The following is a 24,804-nucleotide window of genomic DNA, read 5'->3' as shown; positions in this document are numbered from 1 at the left end:
GTGAGTTTGTGACCTTAAGTTTCAGCTGTGACAAGGAAGTTGAGATGTTTTGTTCTGCTCCCCACCCTCCCAAGGATGCTGCTGACAAACCCTCATTTCCATAGTGCAATGGTTCTCAGTCACCTTGGTGAGTCACGCCAGGGATGCACAGGGTTCCCAGCCGCTCTTTTTTCTTTCAAGGCCTTGTTGCTTGTATCAGTTTACTCTTCCAGCTTTTGTTTAACCTCAGGGGAGCAGGTGTTTCCCTGTCTTCTCTGGCTGTTAGAATTCCAAACTTAAAATTCTACGACAGGATACTGTTGCCAGTGTTGGCAGTTCAACCAGTCTGTGTCATTAGTGTATAAGAACCTGAAAGACTGTATTGGGCAGACTAACCAGTGGCATAAACCACTGAAAGTCCCAGCTGAAAATGTCAAACTAAATAATGACTCTATGGATCATGGGAAGTCCATTTTCCAGCTTTATCTCTCTAGTAGTCTGGCAGTGACTTTCAGCCCAACAGCATGGGTATGAAAAACAGCAAGTGTATGAAAAAGCCTGTCAAAACACAGTGTACTTCATGTTCCCTGTCACCAGAGTGCAGTGGCAAGTTAATGGAGGGAACTGGGTCATCAGATTTTGAAAAGGAGGGGATTTGCTGTGAGAAGTGTGGGAATCTGTGGAGGTGGTTCCCATTGTGAAAGTCCACTTTTGATGTGATCTGTAATCTTAATACCTATATAGTCTTGGATCACAGTAACTCCTGCTGTATTGTATTACCTACAGCTGTTCAGCAGGGAAGAATAACTTTCTAAAGGATTTTGTCTCTTAAACATGCAGGTACCTTTCTCTTTTTTTGTCTTAAATCTTTCCTGGTGATTTGGTGTACATTATTTAGTTGTATCCTCATTTGTTGGGTCAAGACAAGCTGTAGTCACTCAGTGAGGAAATTCTAATTTCTGTTTATAAGGCAGGTGTGTATACAGTAGATTAAAAAGATATATCTAGTATATCACTTTTCATTCACCAGATCATGATACTGATCTTGAATCTAGCACCATACAAAACATTTTAAGGGCCAAGCTAACCTTACTTGACATCTCTAAGGTTGTATTTAATGAGGACCTGTGTAATTACTGCCTTTGTTATATAGCTTGAGATGCTGAGATGTTTCAGCTTGTGCCAGTTCCTTTGGATCGAATTTGCATCTGTCTGGCAGTGCTGTTTATGCTTGTCATGGTGGTGGCTGAGACCAGCTGGGAGTGCTAGTGGACAAACCTCATCCCAGCAGCACATGACTGACCCCTTGTTTCTTCCAGTGGAGAGAGGTGATAGAATTGATGCCATTTGCACAGTGTCCAAGGACATCCTGTGTAGAAATATCTCCTGATATGATTAAATAATTGCATAATTATATGCTTTTTCAACTCTGTTCAATGTATACAGCTGCCATGAACCTCCCACTGAGAGAACTGGTGTGTGTTGTATTGCTTCTGCAACACCTTACTTACCGCCAGCAATATTGCCATGGCAATTGACATGATTCAAAACCAGGGCTCAGTTTGCAAATCTTTGCCATTCAGGATTTTGTTTTGCTAATCAATTTCAATTTGTATTCCAGGATTTGTAGGGAACAGTGATGCTTACAAATGCAGTATCATCTTCATTCGCACTTAGGATTAGCAAATAATAAGTAGGAATCAGTCACTATCAAAATGAGTCATTCTTCACCATGACAAAATCAATAAAAATAGGGGCAAAATGTGCTGTTCTTTAATGGGTCATCTAATAGGAGCTTCAGCAGAACAGTGTGTATTGAGTCAGGCCTTTCCTGTTTATAAAAACAGAAAACATGTGATGCAACCCCAAAAAGCAATTTAACTCCACCCCAGTGTCAGACTTATCCCTGGAAGAGTCAGAGACAATTGTGTCATGCCTTAAAATGCCTGCCTTGCAAAGCACACACTGCTTGTTTCTCATGCTTTCACAAACCTTCTAATTTAAGCTGTGACCATAGTGTGCTTGGCTTTGAGCTTCCATTTCAGACTTCATCTTCTTTTGGTGTGCTGAAAACCCTGGAGTGACAAAAATATCATCTGCAGGGAGCACTAAGGCAGCTGATCCTCCTGGAGCTCTTAGTTGTCCATGGGTGCTGTAGATTGAAGACTAGATGGGCTGAATTTCCAAAAATACAGAACCACAGGAACCTGCTGGGCTTTCACCTTGAGACAGATTCTTACCCACATTTCCAGTGAGCAGCTTAGCTCTGAAACACTGTTTTGTATTTCATGGAACCTGGGTTCTAAACAGTGGTTGTGTGCAGAGCCAGCTCATATCCTCATGTGTCTTGGGATGTACAAATTCAAAAAATAGCCATCCTCAAAGACCTTCACACAGACTCAGCTCACAGGTAGTGGAGTTTCTGCACATTTTCTGTGAGAATGAGAGAGCGCCACATTTTCTGTGTCCCATTACCTCATTCTCAGAATACAGAGACAACCCAGCCCCAGGTACATGCAGTGTGATACAAGGAGTGCAGAGACACTCTTGGAGCTCTGCTGGAGTAGGCTCAGCTCTAGCACAACCCTGGAAGGCTCTGGCAGAATCTCAGCATTTCTGCTGTTCTTTACTGTCCATGTAATCCAGGTTTTTCAAGAAGCCACATGATCCTTGCTCCTTATCTCCCTGATAGCTGGAGAGTTACCTGCCTGCCTGATAGATATTTGTCACATTCTATTTCCAAATGGATGTCATTCTTACTTTAAATATTTAATGAGAAAAAAATAATGAAAACACTCCTTCACTGTAACCAGCTGCTTATTGCTATTGCTGAAACTGTTCTCCTGACATTTATATTTGATTTTTTTAATGAGCTCTGCTCCATGATGAAGGTAAGATCATCTTCCTGACTCATCATTCTTGTTGAGACACTCTAGCCAAGCTTCTGCATTTCTCCACTCATCTGCCTTTTTTCCATCACAGTGAACACAACTTTCTTGTTCCATCCATTGTAATTCCCTTTATATCATTGTGCCATCAGCTTGTGCAGTGCGAGTGAGGTAACATATTCACTTGCCTAATTTTTTTCTTCTGTTCTCTGATTACAGCCTTATTCTTAGGGGAAATGTTCTCTCAGAATCCACAGGCCACTCTCTTTTCTTCCCCACAGATCATCCTGTAAGAGTTCCTTCTGCCTTGGTCCCTGCAATGCACAGCCAGGCAACCAAAGACTAGAGAGCTGGCAAGTTGAGATGATTCCTTACTGTTCAAAGCTATCTGTTATCTCAGTCTCTTAATATCACTCTTTTGTTTGTTTGCCTTCTGTACTTTGCCATCCTTCTCTGTGAGCTGGGCAGGAAGGATACTGCTTTTGTTGGATAGCTGGAGAGCCTTACTTGTTTGGAGACTTCAAGCACTAATATTAGATAATTAATATGCAATAAAGAAGAGTCTAGTGTTGCATTATCATTTGTGTTTGGTGTTGAGAAGAAAGAAAGAGCAGAGTTGTCATCAGTTATATATTGTCATCAGCTTTTACCTTCCAAGGCAGAGAAAAATATGGAGAATGCTTTTGTTTTTCTAGCCATATAAGATCCTAATTAAGAATTTTGTACACATATATTGACAGACAATAGAAAAGGAAGAATTTTGTTGTCACCCATTTTTGTTTTCACATCTGGAGAGAACTCAAGGATGCCTAAAATGTTTGTCCCACGTTTCCTACAAGAAGAAGGTATTTTTGTCCTCACTGCAGGGGAGAGAAAAAGACAACAAATTAGTCTTCAGAATAAACTATGTCAAAAGTTATTGTGGGAAAATAAAGCTTTTTTCCATAGCAACTGCTTTGCTGCCCTAACAGCAGCAGTGTTTGTTAGCAGCAGTCACAGCTGGTTTGTACCTCTTGCATTAGCCCACATGAGCAGGATACAAATGGAAAACCCTCATCAGAACTTAATGTCACATAGCTTAATGACACACTTCTAGCTTGTTCTTTTGTGTGTTTTATGTCATACTAACTTTCACAGTTCAATGAGATTTAATATTCCCTGTGCTTCTTTCTGCAGGCACCCTAGACAAACATGTAGAACTAGAGAAACTCGTGGCCAAGTTCCTTGGTGTGGAAGATGCTATGGTGTTTGGCATGGGCTTTGCAACTAACTCAATGAATATTCCAGCCCTTGTTGGAAAGGTGAGTACTCCCTTCGGGAACACAGAGAACATTTATTAATTGTTTTAACTACTGTTGCAGTACTCTGGGCTTTCAGTGAGGGGAAAGGCTCCATCGAGGAACAGAGCTTGGTATCAGGAATGTGTGACTCATAAAGCTGATGACCTTGTGACTTTAAATGTGCTTCTTTATCACCTGTGCTGGCACTGAGTGTTGCTATCACACATACCTAACATCTGCTTAAGGATCAGTGATGCAGCTCTCTAGCTCCTCTTGATGAAGTTGCTTCTCCTTAAAAAGTAACCAGAGGTTAAATCCCATGTCCAGGTCTTGTGGGATGAAGTATTTAGGCTACTTGCTGAGATATTTCCCAGCTTCCTGTGATGAAAGATGATGATTAGGATAGTTTTTACAACACTTTGATAAAAGGAAAAGCACAGTGCTTAGCATTCCTGGGGAACAGAGCTCCAGCCAGCCCTGCCAAGAAAGCTGGCAGCAAAATCAAGTCTAAAGCTGTGATCATGTTACAAAAGTCAGGTTCTTGGTGCTGAAGGAACCTCCTCTCCAGTTTGGAGTACTTAACTCAAAGGCATGGATTTCCATCATCCTGTCACTGGGTAGCTGTGTACATCACACACACTGTGCTGATACTGATAGCTGGAAAATGGGTAACTCCTCCTTGGCTTGTCCAGGTGTGGAGCACCTTGAAGTGTGCCATGCAAGCACAAAGCATGACCTCCTTCTTGGTGGAAGTAGAATGAATTCATTTTGTGGTGTATGACCAGGACTTCTGAAACACCAGCGTAGAGCTGAAGTCGCTTCACTCTCTGTTGAAGATGACTGCAGCTTTTGCAAGATCTCTAAAATACATGTATACAAGTGTTGGGCAGGGAGAGTTGCTTCAGTCATCCAGAACATGAGCTTCAGTCTTCAGCAATGCTGGAGAACTTGTCCAGCAGTTTCAAGGGGAACAGATACAGAGAATTAATGAAGGTAAATTTATGAAATTGGAGATATGCAGTGTGAGATATGCAACGTGTCTTAGCTGTATAATAATTTTCCCTCCCTTACCTGGCTTCGTGTTGAGATTCAAGCCTCTGTCAGAGGTGGGATAGATATAAGTGGCACAAATAAAGATATTAATGTATGTATTTTTAATAAATAATGTGTAATTATATATATATATATTTGAAAATTCTGTACATATTCTTATATATGTTACAAATATTATTCAACTACCCTATGTTTGAGAGATTTACTCCTATGTTTTCTACTATAATTAAGTCTAGCAGCTACATTTTCTTGTCAAGCTGCATCTACACTTGTTGTTAGTTCTGCAAACCAGTCTTTGTGGAGATTGTGTGAGTATCTCTCAACCTAGGCCTAATCCATGATTCCAGAATAAGTTTTTGCTTAATTATGTGTTGCCCTTTGGGTAATGAAACACAGCAAAACATGTTGAATAGAAAGCAGAGCTAAACAAGGGCTCAAGCTTGAATTTCAACTGTGAGTCCTGCCCTTTGTTAATATAATAGACAAGTTTACTTCTCCCACATTTCTATTTTCATTTCTAAAAACAAAAGGAGTTTTCAACTGAGTTAATTAATAAAAAGTATACTACAGGTCAACTCTATATGCATTTACCGGAGAAAGACTCTGGTTCCTATACTTCACTCACATCCTAATGGAGGTGGGACTGACAAGGTATCAGTCTCTCCTCATCTCATTTCTGCAGTCCAAAGGGCTGATGCCAGGCCAGCCTCACTATTACTGCTCCTTAGCCTACTGCCATGCAGCCTTTATATGTGGCTGCATTGTCCTTACAACTAAAATCTGATCCCACTATTTCAGCCTGTCTTTGCAGTGCACCCCTGTAGGAATGTGCCCCTTGTTGACGGAGTGACAAAACTATTTTTTGTCTCTTAAAAAAGAAAAAAAGCTTAGAAGTTTCTCTCCTCAATTAGGTAAAAAGACATCTCATAAGACCTTGGGGACTTCACCTCAAACTTAAGGATAGCCAACTGGACATGAGCCAAAAAGTCCTGCCCAAGCAATTTACTAGGAAAAGAAGAGAACAAAGGAACTAATGGCTTTTGTGAGGTGTTCTACCAGGAGCAAGAACCTCTTGCCCTGGCTAGGGTTTTGTTTTTTTTTTTGTTATTTTGCCTTTTATTAAAACTTTTCTGTTTCCAACACTACCACAGAAACCATCCTGCTGATTTAATGCCATCTGAGGCGGCTGAGCTATCTGGGGTGTGATATAAATCTCCAAGAGCTTACAAGACCTAACTCAAAGAAACTCTATATCATATTCCAGCACCTTCAGAAAATTGGCAAAAATTTCATTTAATGTTTAATCCTTACAGCTGAACTGGTGCAATGGTCTATCACAGACACCTGTGTATGCTGGCACACACATGCACATGAGTCTGCAGCCTCCCAGTTGATGCAGGTGCTCACTGTACTCCTTCTCCACAGGGCTGCCTCATTCTCAGTGATGAGTTGAACCACACTTCTCTCGTTCTCGGTGCGAGGCTTTCAGGTGCCACTATCAGAATCTTCAAGCATAATAGTAAGTATTGAATTGGAAAACTGTACAGACAGAGTTATTCACACCTCAAAGGCAAGAATGATTTTTTTTAATGCTTACTTTGCTGTCAGTTGCCAGATGATGCTTTTGTCCAGGCAGGAGGATCAACTGCTTAATATTATGAGTGGTTTCTGATGGGAAAAATTATAAGTGCAGTACTATAATTGCTATTGTGTCTTTTTGACTTGCTGAATGACTGTGTGCTGCCACAAAAGTTTTATTGTTTTTGTCATTGTAGCCCAAACAGTAGAAACATACTTACAGACATGCCTGTTTCCAGCAGGTTCAGTGAAACCAGTGTTACCTTACCATGGCATTCCTTTGAAGCAGTACTCTGAATTCCCAGAGATCTAATAGCAAAGATGCAGATGGTTATATCAACAGCATCATCCCAAATATTCTTTGAAATAGTATTTTAGTATAGAAATCACACATCAACTTTGCAGTTGTATAGTTATCTTCTAAAATGCTCATGCTCTCTAACTTGTATTTAGTTAGTGCTGCTGTGGTTACTGTCAGAGACATTGGGACTGCCTTTGTGACAAGAGCTTCTTCTTTTCCCTTATTCCTCATTAGAGTTCCCTTTTCTATCCTCACTGCTGCCAGCAGGCAAGAAAGGTTTAGAAGCTACTGTAGTGGTGAGAAATCAGAGGAGTGGTCTGATTACCCTTCTTAATGGCTAATACAAACCCTTGTCTTTACTAAGTGTTGCTTAAGGGAAGCAAAAATGAATTATGCATATGTTGTAAAAGGCCTAAGGAGGAGTTGGAATGAGAAGAACACCATAATTATACTATAAGATGTTGTTATACTTAATATCAGTTCATAATTTGGGCAAGAAGCAATTTCTGAAGATCATTCAAGGATTAAAGACCATCTGAACATGAATATTTTTACAGAATTAACTATTCATATAACAACTGTAGTATACCCCAACTTGGTCCACTTCCACAAATGTGGATATGCTAAGCATGGTTGCCACACCAGTCTTTTCTCAACTTTTGCTTGGTTGTTCAAAGCTTTATCCCATTCAATCAGGTTACATCACATCCTGAATGTTGACCTCTTACTACCCAAATCCAAACACTCTCAGCCTCTCCACCTACCTGTGCTGTGTGCAGTCCAGCTGGCTTGTGTCACTTCCCACATAATTTCAGAAAACATTTCAGGTTGAGGAGTATGTTACTCTCAGCTGTGAAGATATCACCTGGAGCTGTCATGCTCACTTTAAGGAATCCAGTCTAACCATTCCTCAATATCTCATTCCCCTCCCCAGAACCTAATGCCTAACCAGCTTGTTGCACTGACAGTAAATTAAAGCTGATGCTCTTCTGAATAATGGGTGAGCCTAAAAATAATAGTGAGCTACCCAAACAGCACTAGTCTAGCACTGGAAAATGCAGACAGTTGCTTTAAGAATCTTGGCAAACCTCAGTAGAAGCCCATCCAAGTTGCTTTGGAAAAACTCATTGGTTTCAAGATTAAAGTTCTTATTTGCCAAAGATTAAAGCCCTATATGCCATTGCTGGGACATCACCTTAGCTTGCTTCCAAAATGAAACTTTGGGAACTTTTGTAAGTGATGGGGTCTTTGGTGTCAAGATGACTTTGAGGTGTTAGAAAGTCTCTCTTTCTCAGCTTTGAGACTGAAGAAGAAGGCAGAATTTTTTGGCTTTTGTTTTCAAGGTTGTTTATTGGCCTTTATTTAATACATTGTCTTTCTCTGACTTGCTGAGATCTGTCTAGCATGTCGGTTTATGGCATACTGACCACCTTGGGGCAGTGTTATCTTTTATACTAAAAATTATGTGTACATTATTTACAATAATTTTCTAATACTTATCACTTATGTTAGACAGTTTGTCTTTACTCTAAATTAATTTAAAAGTGTTACTATCACAGCAGAAGATGGAGGCTAAGAAGAAGGAGAAAGACTGGATTAGATTCTTTTATTTTGTTTCTTGAACCCCCATTCTAAAAACTTTAAAATTCTATATTTTCACTTGGTGATAAATTCACTATCATTCTACTCAAACTCTTGTGGCTTGCAGCTCTTCACACAAAGTTGGTAATTGTTTCTAAGGATTAAAATCAAAGGCACAGGTGTCTTTGACTCCGTGCCAAGGTCTCTGAGCCTCCATCAGGGTCTCAAGTCTTCTAGGGCAGTCAGATTAATTTCTTGGGTTCTGACATGCAAGTACTGTTTGGAATTGAGTGACAGCTTTTGTTGTCACAATTTTGTAATCCTGACTCTAAACTTCATTTAGAGAGAGCTTCACAAGCCCATGCTTTCTCTCAGCCCACTCTGAGCCTCTCAGCTAGTTATTTCTGTGGTTAGAAAGTTGTGTCTTTTAGTATTTCCTTAATCATACCATGAGTTACACATCACTAGCAACTAAAATCACACATGCAGAAATGCACGTGAATGCCTTTTGCTTTGGGGGAAATAGGATGTGTTTTGGGGGAGATAGCAGTGGAAAGCATAACCCAGCAGGGCTGATGCTTTTGTAGGATGCATGCTTTCACCCAAAATGGAGCAGACAGCCTTGTGCCCTCTGAGTCTGTCAGGGAGTAGTGTAACACAAGTCAGTACAGCACAAAAATTAAGGACCAAAACTGTATTAATTAAGTGACCAAAAATTCCAGCTCGGGTTGGGAAGGTTCTTTTCATTCAGACAGATTTTGTTTTGTTAGACCAGAGCTGTGTTGCTTGTGCTGCCAGAGTCATTCTTGCTATATGTGGGTATGTGACATATACAGGCATGTCCAAATTGTCAGACTGTGCTTGTGCTGTTGTTGTCATGCTTAGGAAGAGGAGAATTGAGCCATGCTCCATGTCACAGTGCTTGCTGTGAATGCAAGGTTCCTTCTGCTGTATTGGCCCTGTGCAGGAATAGAAAACTTTGCACTTTGAGCTACTGCTTTAAGATCTTTAGTAAGCATTGATTTCACCATCAGGTTCTAACAAGTGCATAAATCTCTCCCCCCTTTACTTTTCATGCTTTGTTATGGAAAAACTCTCTGTCTAAAGAAAAATGATACACAACTTTGTTCTATGATAAAAATATTTCACAGAAAAGAGAGTAAAATCTACCACTTTAAACTTGCTATGAAATACCTTCATCTTTCAAAGACTGTACTGTAGCTAATTCTGTAAAACTATTACTTTATTTCATGAAATCTGTAATAGAGGATTGTTTTGTCATCTTTCAAAAGTAAATAATTATTATTTTATTATTAATAGAGGATTGTTTCATTTGTAAGATGAGAAAGAATCTCTGCCTATTACCTTAATTATGTATAATGTAGTTCTTATTCTTATAGAAGTTAATGAAGTTCTATTTCAGTAAGTGGGTAGCTCTCTTAGACATTACACTTTCCATAAAATTCTGTATAGCTTTTCAAGAACAGACAAAATCCCTAGACATCTATGCTTTTCCTAGGTGAAATAAAAGGCATCTGGATATCTTTCATTTTGACAAAAACATTGCATGGGTGTATGAGAAAGTTTTCAAGCCTTAAAGTGAATAATAGAAAAATAATGTGCTGTGGACCTGTAAGTCTGTTTTTATTTGGACATAGGAATGTGCCCTGCATCCTGACTTCCAGTGAACAATCCCTTCCTTGTAAACAGACAGGAATTTACAGGTCTGGGCTGAGAGAAATGCACAGGCACACACACCTACAGGTCATCTATGTGAGAGAAATGTAACAGAATATTCCATCTTGGCCAAAATCTACTGGACAGGGACTTCCCTTCCTGTGGGCTCTCATTAGCTCTGTCTCCAGTCCTTACCCTGCTAAGGGCATATCAATATTGGCACATGGGTTTTGGCCTCTAAGGGAGTTTTTCTGTGTCAGGCATTTGTGAGGTTTTGTGGGTGCAAGCAGCAAAGTTCAGCTCCCTGGAGCCCCTGCTCTGAATCACAGGTCTAGGGGATTTAATTTTTTTTTCAATTTTATTTTAGGGTCTAAGCAGTCCTAAATGTATGCAGTAGTGTTTTAGTGGACTAAAGTCATTCTGACCTGCCCACAAAGCACCTGCCTTTGTCTCTCCTGCTGTGGGGTGGACACCACTCAGGTTGCCATTTCCTAGGCAGTGATTTTTTTGGGAAGATAGGACAGAGCTGCAGTGCTGCACTGGAATTCAGGCAGCAGCAGTGTGCAGTGGGAGAAGGTGGGATGCTCAATCACCTCTCCACCATTGAGGCAGTAGTGGCCTGGGCTTGGTCAGTGTTTTTGCTAGAAGGTTTCTGATGTTACCCTCACCAGCTTTGGTCTCCAGGGAGTCTCTCCCACCTTCCCCAAGTGACAGGCTTGGGTGGTCCCTCAGTTAAACGGGGGCTAAACTCAGATGCTGTTACTTTCTGGCTCAGGGAGAGATTGACTGGTTTTGGACTTTTTTTCTTTTTAATTTTTAAGGCACTCTTTTACTAACATCACATATTTAAAAGCCCTTTTTCAGGACCTCTGACCTTTATCTGCTTAAGTATTAGCCAAAATCCTTGACCATTCCAATAAAACCTGAAAAGCAAAACCAAATATTTAACCATTAATCAGGCTGTGATTTTATCAAGGTGTTTCTCTCACAGCAGTTCTGGGTCTTATACTGGTATCAGGTGTTCCTTCAGTGAACAGATGAGGGTGTTACGGACTGGTTATATCCAAGTGAGTTCTGTTCTGACCAGCCTGTAAAAGAAGGCACCATACAAGGCTTAGGATTTGTTTATTCTTTCTAATTCTACTACATTTTTCCCATTAAGCAACTCAATTGCAGTCTCATTTTCAGGTTTAGATTTGCAATTGCCTGAAAAGTCAGTGGGAATGTTGGGACAAGGCTCAGAACTCAGGCCATGAGGGAAAAAATATTTGCAGTTCTCTTCAAGGGATTGCAATGCATTGATTGCATTCAGTGAGCAGTCAGAACAAGTGATCCTATGAGGAAGGCAGGAAATTACAAAGCATAACCAAGCACATTAGTTAGGTGAAAATCCAGCCTTAATCTGGTGCTTGAATCTGCATCTGAAATGGCAATCAGGGCAATGCATTCCTAGCTCCTCCTTATGCACATTTTCAATGTTGTGAAAGTAGTAAGAGATTTTTTAGTTTCTCACAGATCAAGTAGTTGACAACAAGTATGTGATGCAGGTGTGAGCTGTCCAGGTTTTCATACAAAACACTGTTTCCAGCTTGGACAGCAATTGTGAATTAATGTTCATCCAAACTCTGACATTTCTCAGTCTACTCAGTCAAATTACTGCTTTGCAGTTCAGATACAAGTGCCCTGAGGACACCTTGAGAATGCACAGCTACCTGGAGGAGCTGTACTTAAAAATGAATGAAATTCTAGGTGGCAGAAGGCCTTCACCTTTTAGAGCAAATATATTCTCTAGCTAAAAAGAAGGAAATTAAAGGAAAATTAAAAAAAAAAAAAAAAGTGGAAACTAAGTACAACTAATTCAGTAAGCGAATAAAATGGGGGGAAATTAAAGAGATAAGTAAGCAGATAAAAATTAGAAAGAGATCCCTTTGGTTGCAAAACTCCAAGAGTTTGTGGTGGCTTAGTACAAGATGGTTCCTTAATTTTTAATTTTTTTTCCAACTGTGTAGGTAGCCCTTGAATTTCAGAAGAGAGGGCAGTGTTACAGCAGTTACAGAGTAGGATGAAAGGCACATTTCCCACTAAGGTTTTGTGCTCCATGAAGCCTCTGGCCACTATCAGAGACAAGATTGCTGCCCAGATAGGTGGACTGCAGCCTAATCCAGTTGGGTGTAATTCCCTGTGACACACACAGACGCTGCCAGGGCAAGGAGACTGGTCTGTCCTGCTCCCTGCATGCTGCAGCTGCCTTCCCCCTCTCTGCCTTGAGAAAGCCACATCTGACTTGCCAAGTGTGCACAGGGAGCTTTCTTGAGCCATTGCCCTTTACTTTCAGAGAGATTGGTATTTATTGAGGGGCAGGGAGGGGAGTCTCAGACTGTTGCTGTGGCTGCAGTGATCACCACTCCCACGTTCCAAACAAAGATACTTGTGTGGAGCCACGGGGTCTGTGCCACCTTGCATGAGAGTACAGAAGGGAGAAACTGAAAATCAGAGTTACAAGCACAAAGCAAAAAGAAGAATGTGATAAGAATAACAGCAGCCTGTTTATTTTAATTAAGCTGACATCACACAGGTTTCCAGCCCACACAGGGGAATGGTGATGACATCCCCAGCATTGCAGTGTAAGGATGAGGGGTGGAGACATCATGTCTCCCTGAGCATGCTGTGCTCCCTCCAGAAGCCTGCTGTCCCACCTGCACTGCAGGCAGCATGACACTCTGCCTGCCCAGGTTCAGACTTGCTCCAGCCCACTGGCAGTTTGTGTTCCTGGTATTGCTCTTGAATTAACTATGAGAGATCTCAAACAAGGATGATGCAAGTCCACCAACCCACTGATAGATGCACTGTCCCCTCTTAGGAAACTTTATCTTCCATATCTGGGGAAAATGCTGTAAGGAGAAGGTGGAAAGCGAAACATGGATAGATTTGGTTGTACTGTGACTGATTAATCAAGTCAAATTCTTAACTCCACCTCTTGGGCTGGTGAGCAGCTGTTGGCCATTGCTGCTGCAAACCCTGGGCTGGTGATGGTCAAACAAGGAAGGACTGTTATTTTCTCCTTAACTGGTTATTCAGGATGAACTCGTGCAGCTCATCATCTTAATATCCTAATGTCTCTCAATCTAACTATATTTAATGAGTAAATAATTTGATATCTGAAAGTCATCTGTGGTTGTGCTGTTGTTTTTCCTGGCATTCAGTAGATCCCACTTTCTCAAAAGCTTAAGCACAAGCACACAGAGCATTGATTTCACCTTGAAGAACAGAAGCAGCCTTTTGTGGGGAATACTAAAGATTCTTTTCTTTCTGCCTATTTCCCCTTTCCAAATGAGGCAATTAATAGATCAGTAAAATTCATTTGCACATGAATAAATTATGTGTTGACTATTACAGGCTTCAAAAAGGGTCACACAATCATGTTTTTCAAAATGAGATGTCAGAAAGAAAGAGAGATAGCCCTGATCCTGCAGACAGATGTGTTCTTAGCCTGTACTCCAGCAGGACTATATTATGTGTAAAATCAGGGAACTTCATCTGTTGGAGAGATTCTCCCAGTCTGAAGTCTCATGTTCCATGGTAGTTTGGACAGAGGACCTATTCACAGCCATGTATTTTTAAAAACAGAATTATATACATTTCACTTCATTTCCTCTCTCCTTTTTTTTTTCTTTTCCTGTGCATGTGCTAAAACAACTAAATCTTCAAGCCATGCTTTTAGTTCAGAGGCAGAATGTCGGGTTATCTCGGCTGTTTGAGGGGCCTGGAAAGGCCCGAGGTGGCCTTGGGGCAGCCCGTGTATCGAAGGACGAGAAGAGGCTTCAGTTCTTCTTTCGGTTTTTATGTTTATTAATTGTTTATCTAAAAGATGTTCTTTCAGCCGAACAGAGATCTGCTCAGCAGTCAGCCATGAGCACACTGTCCCGTCCTCCGGGGCAGCCACCTATCTTTATACCCATTGTTACGTGTACAATATTTATCATTTTTCCCCAATACCATTTATTCTTATTACTCGGTGCACTCTCAGTAATAACCAATCCAAAGGTGCCACCATGGCCAAAGAAGATGGAGGAGAAGAAGAAGAAGAAGAAGGACAGGACACACCCCAATTCCTCCATCTTACTCCTCTAAACCCCCCTGTACATAAATCCTAAACCCTGTGTCTCACCCTCTAATTAACTAATCCCTTCACCATTCATCCTGGTGAAGTCCTCCTATCCTCATACAGGTCGTCTCCTGTGTAGGGTCAAAGTGCAGCCACCAGACACTTCTGGCAACATTCCAGGACTCCCGAGCCCCCCAAGGTGGTCTCGGTGGCTCAGCACCTCAGGACTGAGATCCTGAGATCCGACAGCAGAATGTCTTTTCTGAAGTCAAGAGCAGTTCTGGACTGACATATAGAACACAGAATTGAAAAACCCTGTGTGATTGAGAAAAGGGATTCAAAGGTCCCAAAAGGATTTAGAAGACACTGACATCAGTAGAGAATAATTTGGTGGAGAAAAGGGAGTGTCCACATTTTACTGTGAGCTCTCTGTCATCCTGAGGGAGCCCTTTAAGAGGGTTTCTAAATATTGTCTACTTGAAACAAAAGACAAGTGAGCAGCTGCAAATTCTCAGCTTGGTTTTAACTTTCCCATATAAAGCACCGAAGAACTTTCATTTCCTTGATTGCCATCTAGTGGAAAGTGTGCTGTCTGCATTGCATTATTCCTAGCAGCATTCTCCATCTCAGAGCTCACTGAGGTGCGCAGGCCACTGCACCACTGAAACAAGGGGCAGCTGATATTGTCCATGCCTATTTTGTGCTTAGTAGAGTACAGCAGGAACTTGCTAGGTCAGGTGCAGAGTGGCAGCTTGGTTACTGAGAACTTCACCTTCCACCAGCATCACTGAATGTTCCTAGGAAGAGGTGAAGCATCAGGATCTGGAGGGGTTTAGGTCATAACCTGGCCTTCTCTCAGGGCACAGGTTACTCACAATGGCCAATTAATGCGCAGATGGCTCCATTCCCCTGGGGCAGAAACCAAACTATGGGCCAATATTAATATTTCCAAGGTGTATTTTATGGTTTTTTCCTCAGAACAATTAATTTTACTCAATAACTTTATTTAACTCAATTACAATTAACAATTGTAACTCAATTACAAATAACAATTAATTTAACTCAATAACTTTGTGCTATTGTAGAAGGTTGTATCAACTGTGTTGTGTTGCTGAAGCAAATGGGGTTATATTGTGGAAAAATGCCATTGATTTTCTCCGCCCATGGTTTGAGCTGATCTGTAGTGTTATTTGGGTGATGTGAGACTCTACAGGATGTTCTTGGGAAACATTCTGAAATGCCAATCCAGATTCCTGAAAAGCACCCAAATAATTCATTTTGAAGAGTGTCCATTCTTTGGAGACACCAGAATGCTGGTGCATTTAGAGTCACATTTGGCCTGACCCTGATTTCTGTGGTATACTTTCTTGTTTCTTCCATCTTCTTCAAAATTTCAAAGGCTTTCCTTGAAGATATTTTTGATGACCTCCACTCAACCCTTAAGGAAGCAGCTGAGGACCATAACCTTGTTCTAGGCCTCCTTTTATTGAAGTCCTGCCAGTGCCAAGCATTTGGGCACCAGATCAGTGTGTCCATGCCATGTGCTTGTATCCACCTGCCTCTTCCTCTCTCATCAGCAACCTTCCACTTGCTTTCCTTCTTGAGGAGGACAAGACTTCTCTTGCTGCCATCCTTATGTGCTTCATGCAGCCTTGTCAAAGCCTTTGCTGAAGCAGTGCTTGTTGTTTGTGAGCTTGTGGTTGGAAAGCAACCAAAACTCACAACTGAAGCCTTGATAAATGATGAGTATCAGCAGCCCCTACACAGAACTGCTGGCAGTTAGCCTCAGTACTGAAGCAAAGTGATTCCCTTTTGCCTTTAAATACAAATGTATGCTGAGTATTTCTAGAAGTTTCCCAGATCAGGTAAATAATAGAAGCTTTTTGTAACTCTTCTTGTCACTAAATTGCATTCACACTAATGAAAGGAATTGTTAGGTCTTGCCTAATAATAAAAGAAGTTTATCTTTAGGACACTTTTTTTTTAATGTTGTCTTTTTCTGACTAGGAAAAGTAGCACCCAATTGAAAGCTCTTGACAAAAGACTGTTAATGTTTTTTCTTCCTCCTTTTCCTTATTTTTAAATAAAGATATGCAGAGCCTCGAGAAGCTGCTGAGAGATGCAATAATATATGGACAGCCTCGCACCCACAGAGCATGGAGAAAAATTATCATCCTGGTGGAGGGCATTTACAGGTATGTCTGTGTGGTAAAAAGATGAGTATTCTATCATTTCTGAGGACAGAATGATGAATTGAGTGGGGCAAACTCTGACTCTAAGTATCTGAGGGAAATCTTAATGAGGGTGGAAGTTGCACTAACTTTCTGTGATCTCATGAATATGTTGATTTCCATTATGACAGCCTGAACCTTGTGTCCTGTAACTCCAGTTAGATCCTGTACATTGTTCTGAGTGTTGATTTAGCAAATCACAGTTGAGTGGGAGATGTACTGAGAGCAAGACAGGTAAGGTGATGTATGTTGTGACAGATGTGATAAAGTTTGTGGAACTATAGTTGGTGAAGGGTTCTGCTGAGTAGGAGTTGTTTGTTACACGTGGGCAGATCAAAAGACATCTACACAGAATTGATTAAGCTCTGCATGCCCACTTCTTGCCCAGCTGCTGAAATCTTAAGCTAAACTTAGGTTAAGTGATATCAGCACCTTTTTAGTAACTAGTGCTTCATCTAATAGACTCACACTTTAACAGGAAAATTGAAAGACTGGCTTTCAAAGAATTATGTAGTGGTATTTAACATAACCCTAGTCCCTGGAGGAGTTCAAATGAGAGAAGTGCCTTTGAGAATGCATCTGATAATAGCAGCTTCAATAATACAATGTAATTATGGAGCACCTAAGTCAGATAGCTACACAGTGTGGTGCAGCTTACACCCAACCAGAAGAGCAAACAGTCACTGGAGTTGAGCTGCGAAGCAGTGACACCAGCCAGGCTCATCATCCTGGGCTTCATCCTGGTCACTGCTCCAGTCTGGAAAAGTCAACCAGGGAGTTCATGGAGGGGTAGCCACTCATGGGCAGGAGTTGGAGAAGGGAAGGGCTGAAGAAGCAGGGATGTGAACAGAAAGAGGGTTTGCAGGGATGTAGTCAAGGCTACTGCAGTGATGACAGGAGATGGGGGAGCAGGACAAGGGTGGTTTGGGGAATAGCAATACCTGCCCCAGAGAGAAGGAAACCAGAACCACTCATTCACAGGCCATGACAGGGTTCATGAAAGTGACATTAAAACTCTATATGTGGGGATTGTATCATGTGTTGCTGAAACACAGCCAGTCTCAATGGGCAGTCACTTATGCCATTTTACTGCAAAATGCTGGCACAGCTTAGCCAATTAGCTTTTTTCTTTTGGTAAGAAATCTTTAGGATCTCATGTCATCACTACTTCTTGGCTGTCAGTGCTTTCTTTTTGCCTAACATTTTCCATCTGCAACGAGACCAAATCGGTCCTTATCTAAACACCTGTCACTCAGAGGTGAAACAGGATCAGCAGATCAGCTGATCCAAAGCAGCCTGAACATGTCCTTTCAACCAGAATAAACAAAGCAAAACTACAAATAAACATTGCTTGGCACTACTAAAAGAAAGCTTGGATTTAAGGGCTTTGATCACACAGAAATTAAGTGGACCACCAACATTTTACTGACAAATGTTCCCAAGGGTCACATGGCTGCAGAAAAGGCTCCAGCTGCTGAGCTTTGTTCATTTTTAAATCCTTTGTCCTGAGTATTGATCACTAGGGAAGAAGGTAGACTGGTAACAAAGAGGTGTGGATCAGCCCAAGAAATTAAACAAACCCACTGTCAGCTATTTAACTATACTAACTTATAACTGTATTTCCAGATTTATGTTTGGTGTCAAGTGGTTTTTTTTCCGTATTTTTACAGTTCATTCTCAAATTAGCTTTTATTTGCCAGAATTCAAAAACTTTCAGTTGGAATGAAAAAAAAAAAAAAGCACCTTAAACCTGAGAATACCTACTTAAAGGAACCATAAAGTTCCTTCAGCTCCATAAAGGCTAAGTAATGTTAAGACCACTCATGCCCTGAGTGTCTATGCTTCTGAAAGGCATAAGGTTCTGAAAGAACAAAGCTCAGGTCTCTAATAATCTCTTATTGGAAACTGTCCCTAGCACTAGCTAGGTTGGTTGGTTAGTTAGTTAGTTAGTTGTTTTCACAATCTAAGCAGATCAGAAATTGGAGAGTGTGGTTTGTAAAGCAAATCTGCTGTGGCTTGAGGGTGAATTCCACAATGTGCCACCGTGCCGTGTCCCTGCCACCCCTTCCAGCCTTCAGGACATGTGACACTGCCAGGAGCAGGCTCACAGCACAGGCACCCTGAGCCTGTTGGTAGCTAAGAACATTTCATATGCAAAAATTAAAAATTAAAAAAAGAAAAAGAAAGCTGGAGAAGGACGGAGTAGAAATGATCTTACTCTTTTCGTATGTTCTTTCCTTTCTTGGCCCAGGTTTTTGAAAGACTAAAATTTTCCAGCCCCATATTGGCTAATGATAGTTTTCTTGAAGGTTTGCCAAATGTCAAATTAACATTCATCAAGAGGGTGTAAGAGGAGTTAGAGTGCAGTTAATGTATTCTTCTTACAATAGTTACTACTGCTTTTTATTTTTTTTTCCTTAAGTTATGCTTCAGGGACAGCAAATATAGAATTTAAATAACTTGGTCAGAGCCATTCTCCAAGTTAAAATATCTTGATTTGCAAGTTTGGCCTGGCAAATTTTTACAGAAATTCTTTTTCCAGAGAAGTAAAAGAAAACACTAAGCTTTCCCGCTTTAAAAAAATACTGTTATATGGGACACCATAGTCTTAGTATGATGAAGTTTATGGTATGGAAAGAAATTTGCCTTCTGTTTCCATTAGGAGTATCTTAAAGTGTTTACACTTACCAGCTGGCAAAATTTGAAAAGGGTCATTGTTAGCCAACATGAGCATTTCTGGAAATCAGACTTGTGTTTGGAACCATAAACCATAGATTTTGCTTGGTTAAGGCAACTTAAGGCAAAATTGGCCCCTTGACTTGGGAAGCACTCAAGCTACATGTCAAATAAATAGCATTAGGTATGTTTTTGTTTGCTTTTTAATGTCTCTATTATCTTAAAAAGAAAAAAAATTGTCAAAAGTAAATGTAACTCCTAGTGAAAGCTGGTTTTTAACTTGGACCAGCCTAGGAGCAAATATATTCAGTTTGTGTTCCAAACTGAGGGAGACCATCTAGCCATCAATCTTGACTCCAAAAAGCATGAAGAAGTTTTGGCAGTAACCAGGGCACAAGTTAAACTGACTTGCTAAATAATATTTTTATTATTTGAATTCCAGCTAATGTTTTCCTTGGCTTCTACCATTTCCAGTTCAGGATTAATCAGTTACTGTGTTCTTACATGGTTTGTGGTAGACTTCTGCTCTCTTCCATGCATTTTTACTTAGGAGTCAGATAGGCCAAGGCTCAGGGCAGAAGTTATGGAGAATCAGAAATTGATCAAAACATATTGGTTTTCATTTGTTTGTTCCTTACTTTTAATTTAATTTGTGTATTTTCCCTTCCAGCTAAGAAAATACCTCTGATCAGTTAGATATTGTCCAATGCCTTTTCATGTGCATTAGAAGTTCCTTGGGATTCAATGCCAATAGTGTAGGAAATTTAGCAGGTTATTTTTTTTTTGTTTTTTATTTCCTGGGATTAAGTGACTGGACTTCCAGAAAAAAATGAGGTAACATTTAATGTCTTTGGCGAAAAACCAGCATTAAAGGTTAAAATTTCTATAATTTCACTGTTGAAATGGAGTTCTATTTGAGGGCAGAGTTGAACTATTTCCTTAAAATTATTACTGTAAACTACAAAACAGGGATTGTTGTATGAATGTACGAAGTTTATGTAAGAAAACAGTACCTAAAGTAACTGTTAAAGTGTAACGTTTCTGTCTTGTGAGTAGCAGGCCAGGAAAGGAGGGATTTTTCCCAATTACAAACTAGCCTGAAAGGGGAACAGATAAACTCTTCAAATGTTGAAAAGATAGTGGTAGTCTAGGGCATGTTTAGAGATTAATTAGATAAGAGGTGGAATACCCCTTTTCCCAAGAAGTTTCACTATATAACTGGCCAAAAAAACCCATCAATATCGTGTCAAGGGCGAGCCTGTATTCCAACTGAAGTGACCAATCCAAGCATGCACTTTCCATCTCTCAAAGTAGCTGGATCCACAATTCAACAGCTGCATCAGGAAGAACATCAGTGCTTTGGTGGGGATTGAATCAAGTTCCAAACTCGAGTTTTCTAAAAATTTGGGATTATCTCCTCACTTCTGGAAGTACATTCAAAATGAGTGTGTACTGACCCAAGTTTTTGTGCGTGTCCACCACACAAGGGAGATGAGGGTCAGCTGCAGTCTGGAAGCTTTCCATCCCTGCCACCAAGCTAGGAGTTTGTGCTACAAGACAAGATGTCATACCATGTAATGAGAACACCTGGCCTGGGCAGAGCCAGCTTTAGTTCATCTGCATCTGGAGTTTTTTATGTGCCCTGTGTGCTTGAGCAGATCTGGAAACAGATCAATACATTTGTACACAAAGCTAAGAGGCTCAGTCAGAGTGAGGCAGAACCAGTACAGTTCACTTCTGGCTCTTTGGTTTAAGCTCACTTGATATAAACATTTACTGGAGGATTCAGTAGACTTTGCATCTGGGCTACTCAAGGGCTTATGTGAAGCTTTATCTTAAAGCAATTTCAGAGGGAGTGGTGTGCATATCACTAACCATCTCCCAGGGTCAAGAGAGAGACCAAGACCAGAGCTGGCAGCAAAACACTTCTCATCTCTGTCATCAGGATGGCTGAGACCTGTTGCAGTGGCAGCACAGAGCATACACATGACTCCAGCAGCACTTTATCTGTTCCATGGATGCTTCAAGGCCACATTAAGACCTCTGTTAACTATTGTATTTATGTCAGCCAGCATTTTTCAAGAGCAGTAGATCAAAACTGAAATGGAATACAAGTGCCTTGTTTTGCTAAGCAGCTTAGAGTTCCAAGAGAAATCTCCTAGTCATATGAGAAATAAAGGATTTCATTAAATCTTCTAGATGGTTAAATCTTGCATCAGCCATGTACCAGCTTCATGTATTCTGGGATTCAGCACAACTTTCCTTCCATTACACTAATACCCAGCATTTTTAATTTACCCTTTTTCATTCTTTTTGAAGTTAAATGCTGTCTCTCCTGCCTGAATGTCCATTAGCCACCAAGCCTAATGACGGCCATATAAATGTGGAAAAACTATTATTGTCCTTCTGTGCCTGGCTGTTGTGCCCAAGCATTCAGGAAGGTGGAGGGTGGGATGGCAGTGTGCAGATTGCAGTTTGCTCCTTGGCTCTCTGTCCCTGCAGACCCACCAGACACAGCTGAAAGCTGCCAGGCCCAGCACAAACGATGGTGCACATCCAAGCACATCCAGTGCCTCAGTGTCATTATAGCTAACTGATGCTTTGACTCTGGGCTATGTGAGGACTGTGGGCCCTTCCCTTGTATTCACTAGGAAAATAGCTGTGGTGGTTTAAATTGCTTCTCCCCCAGCTGCCAAGTGCCGTTTGAGAAAAGTGAAAAAGCCAAGTCCTCAGGAGATTGCAGTACAAGCCCACCCTTCTTTGCTGCAAGGGACTGTGGTGCCAACACACAGTCCTACAGCTGCCTCTTTGATGGCTGGGCAAGACAGAAGGACATGATTTGCCAGCAGTCAGCAACAGCCAAAAATATGCCTCCAGGCACACACAGCCAGGCTCTCTGAACCTCCCAGTATGAACAGCACAGGCAACCCTTGTCCATGGCTACTCCCCCATGCTGTTACACTAATGGAGACTTGTCTTTGGGCAGGTCTCCTGCAAAACTGGAGACCAGTTTCCAAGTTTATTTAGGAGACCAAAGGATGAAGAAGGACTGAAATTGTGAGAAATTTCCCAAGTGCTAAAAACACATCGTGCTCGTTTTGTGGTGCCAAACTTCCAGCTGCACAGTACAAGTGGCAACAAAGCAGCCTGTGAAAGCCATTGGTCCAGGATTCAAAAATTTCTAAGACGCCATTGATTTCACTTCTCTTTTGTACTTGCTATTTGGGACCAAAGTCCATGTTTCTGGTCATCTGAAACTCATTGCATTTGCAAGTGGATACACCTTAGCTGTGGGCCTCAGCTGCAGAGCCCTCCTTTTACTGGCCCACAGCACACTGAATTTGTGTTTGATAAGAAGTTTTTAGCCTTTGAAGACCTACTTAGTAAAGCCAGTGGAAGAGAACTCATTATGAAATTAATACTGAGCGCCTCTGAGCATATCAAATCATAGCTGTGGTCATCTCACAAAGGTTTTCAAGACACAAGTCTTCACAGCAATACTTTGCAAATGCCATCTTTATGGGATCAGAGAGCATTTCTTATTCATCTCCCTGTGCTTTCATTTTGCTGGACACCTCCTCTGTGCCTTCCCATTTACTGACACGACCACCAACAGTGCAAAAGATCATCTCTTCCCCGTTCTATAAATCTCAGTACACCATTAATCACAGAATCATGGAATGGTCTGGGTTGGAAGGGACCTGAAAACTTATCTTGTTCCAACCCCCCCCTGTCATGGACAGGGACATCTTCCACTAAACCAGGTTGCTCAGAGACACATCCAGGCTGGCCTAGAGCACTGCCAGGTATAGGCATCCACAGCTTCTCTGGGCTACTTGTGTCAGTTCTGGATATTTTGTTTTTCTGCATGGCTGTAAGAAAGTAAAGAGAAAAGGAATGGAATTTTTTTTACTTTTGATTACTAGGTAGCAGGCTACATTTCCTAAAAAGTTCAAATCGAAGCAAAAATTGGCAAGACTGGATTTCAGCTGCCTGTTTTAATCCCTGATTCTGTGAAGACTGGGAATGCTTAGAGTTTATGGCACCAGCTGTGGGTTTCACATGGCCCATCTCCAGTGTATGTTGGACCCAACTCCTCTGCACCAGATGAATTTGCTCTAGAGCTGTTATGCCCAAATACTGCCACAGTAGCTGACAATGAAGTAAGGACCAGACTGAATTATAGCCGTTCCTTATAATATTTGTTTTGTAGAGAAGGACTGTAGTGTGCTGCTTAGGGTAAGTATCTCCGCCTTGCTTTACGCCTTTCCTTCTCTCCTCTGACACGTTGGCAATTTACAATCATCCAAAGACTTTTTGACTGGTTTTCAATGTTTGAATTCTAAAACCATTTAACTCTTTTGTATACTCACCTGCAAGTGGGAATGGGTTGCGAATTTGGGGGGTTTTTTTGGCTTGTAAGTAAAAAATGAGATTCCAGAAGAACTTTGGTGGACTAAGGCAATCAATGGCTATATTTCCTGCCAGTATGGGAAAGAGTACAGGGATTTTTGTTGCTCACCCCTGATTCTCTCCATGAGCAGCATGGAAGGGTCCATCGTGCGCCTGCCAGAGATAGTCTCCCTGAAGAACAAATACAAAGCATACCTCTACTTGGATGAAGCTCACAGCATTGGTGCAGTGGGAGCAACGGGCCGAGGAGTTGTGGAATACTTCGGGATGAGTCCCAATGATGTTGATGTATTAATGGGAACGTTCACAAAGAGCTTTGGTGCAGCTGGAGGATACATAGCTGGCAAAAAGGTAGGAGGAAATCATAAACAATTTCACATCAAGAGCATGCAAACTGCTTTTGTATGATGTATGATATTTTTCAGTATCTTTTTGAACAGACTGCTTAATGCAAGCACTGTTCTAAAGTTAGCATCATTTTTGCTTGGATCCCAAATGTACATCAAACAGTCAGACTTTCTTATTTTTGTCTCATGTTCATATTATGTAATTTGCTTGAGTTGGATTATTCTGTGCCACTCTGATGATTGTTGTTTGTCTTGGAAATGTTTGGACATGTTGTGGTTGGCTAATATACTTCCCTACATTAATTTGCATGCGGATTGCTCATTACTTTGTTTCACATTTGTAAACAGTATGTGAAGCAATATTGAGAGATTGAAACCACAGTTTCATCCACTGATAATAAAATTCCTAAAGAGTTGTGAATTGACATAGTTGCATTTTTTAGGAGAATGGAGAAAGAGGTTATGGGGGCCTTTTGCAATAGTAAATTCTGTGTCCTCAGTTGCTCCGCATACATTAACAAAACAATCTCTTGCCAACAACAGATGTCAACAAAAAGTAGAGCTGAGCTTGCTTTAACTGGGGGTCTAGAAGAGAAAGCATAATCAGCACCATTGTGAAATGTCATTGGTTTTGTTGCTTGACAGAGAGATCAAATGGCTGCTGATTATTTTCTCTTTTCATACCCAGCTGAATG

The 24,804-nt window shown here is 41.0% G+C and overlaps 1 protein-coding gene across 1 annotated transcript in view; it reads left to right on the top strand.

The window, feature by feature from the left end:
• The window catches only part of SPTLC3 (serine palmitoyltransferase long chain base subunit 3), a 160,139-nt gene that overhangs the window by 115,412 nt on the left and 19,923 nt on the right, over positions 1-24,804 (top strand). The window contains exons 9-12 of the mRNA XM_026794488.2: positions 4,044-4,168; positions 6,626-6,719; positions 16,532-16,637; positions 23,894-24,113. Of these exons, the coding sequence (XP_026650289.1) occupies positions 4,044-4,168; positions 6,626-6,719; positions 16,532-16,637; positions 23,894-24,113 (545 nt within the window). The remainder of the gene's footprint in view (positions 1-4,043; positions 4,169-6,625; positions 6,720-16,531; positions 16,638-23,893; positions 24,114-24,804) is intronic.

Source organism: Zonotrichia albicollis, chromosome 3 (genome assembly GCF_047830755.1).
Source record: "Zonotrichia albicollis isolate bZonAlb1 chromosome 3, bZonAlb1.hap1, whole genome shotgun sequence".
Classification (NCBI taxonomy): Eukaryota; Metazoa; Chordata; class Aves; order Passeriformes; family Passerellidae; genus Zonotrichia; species Zonotrichia albicollis.
This window is presented reverse-complemented; position numbering and strand designations above follow the sequence as displayed.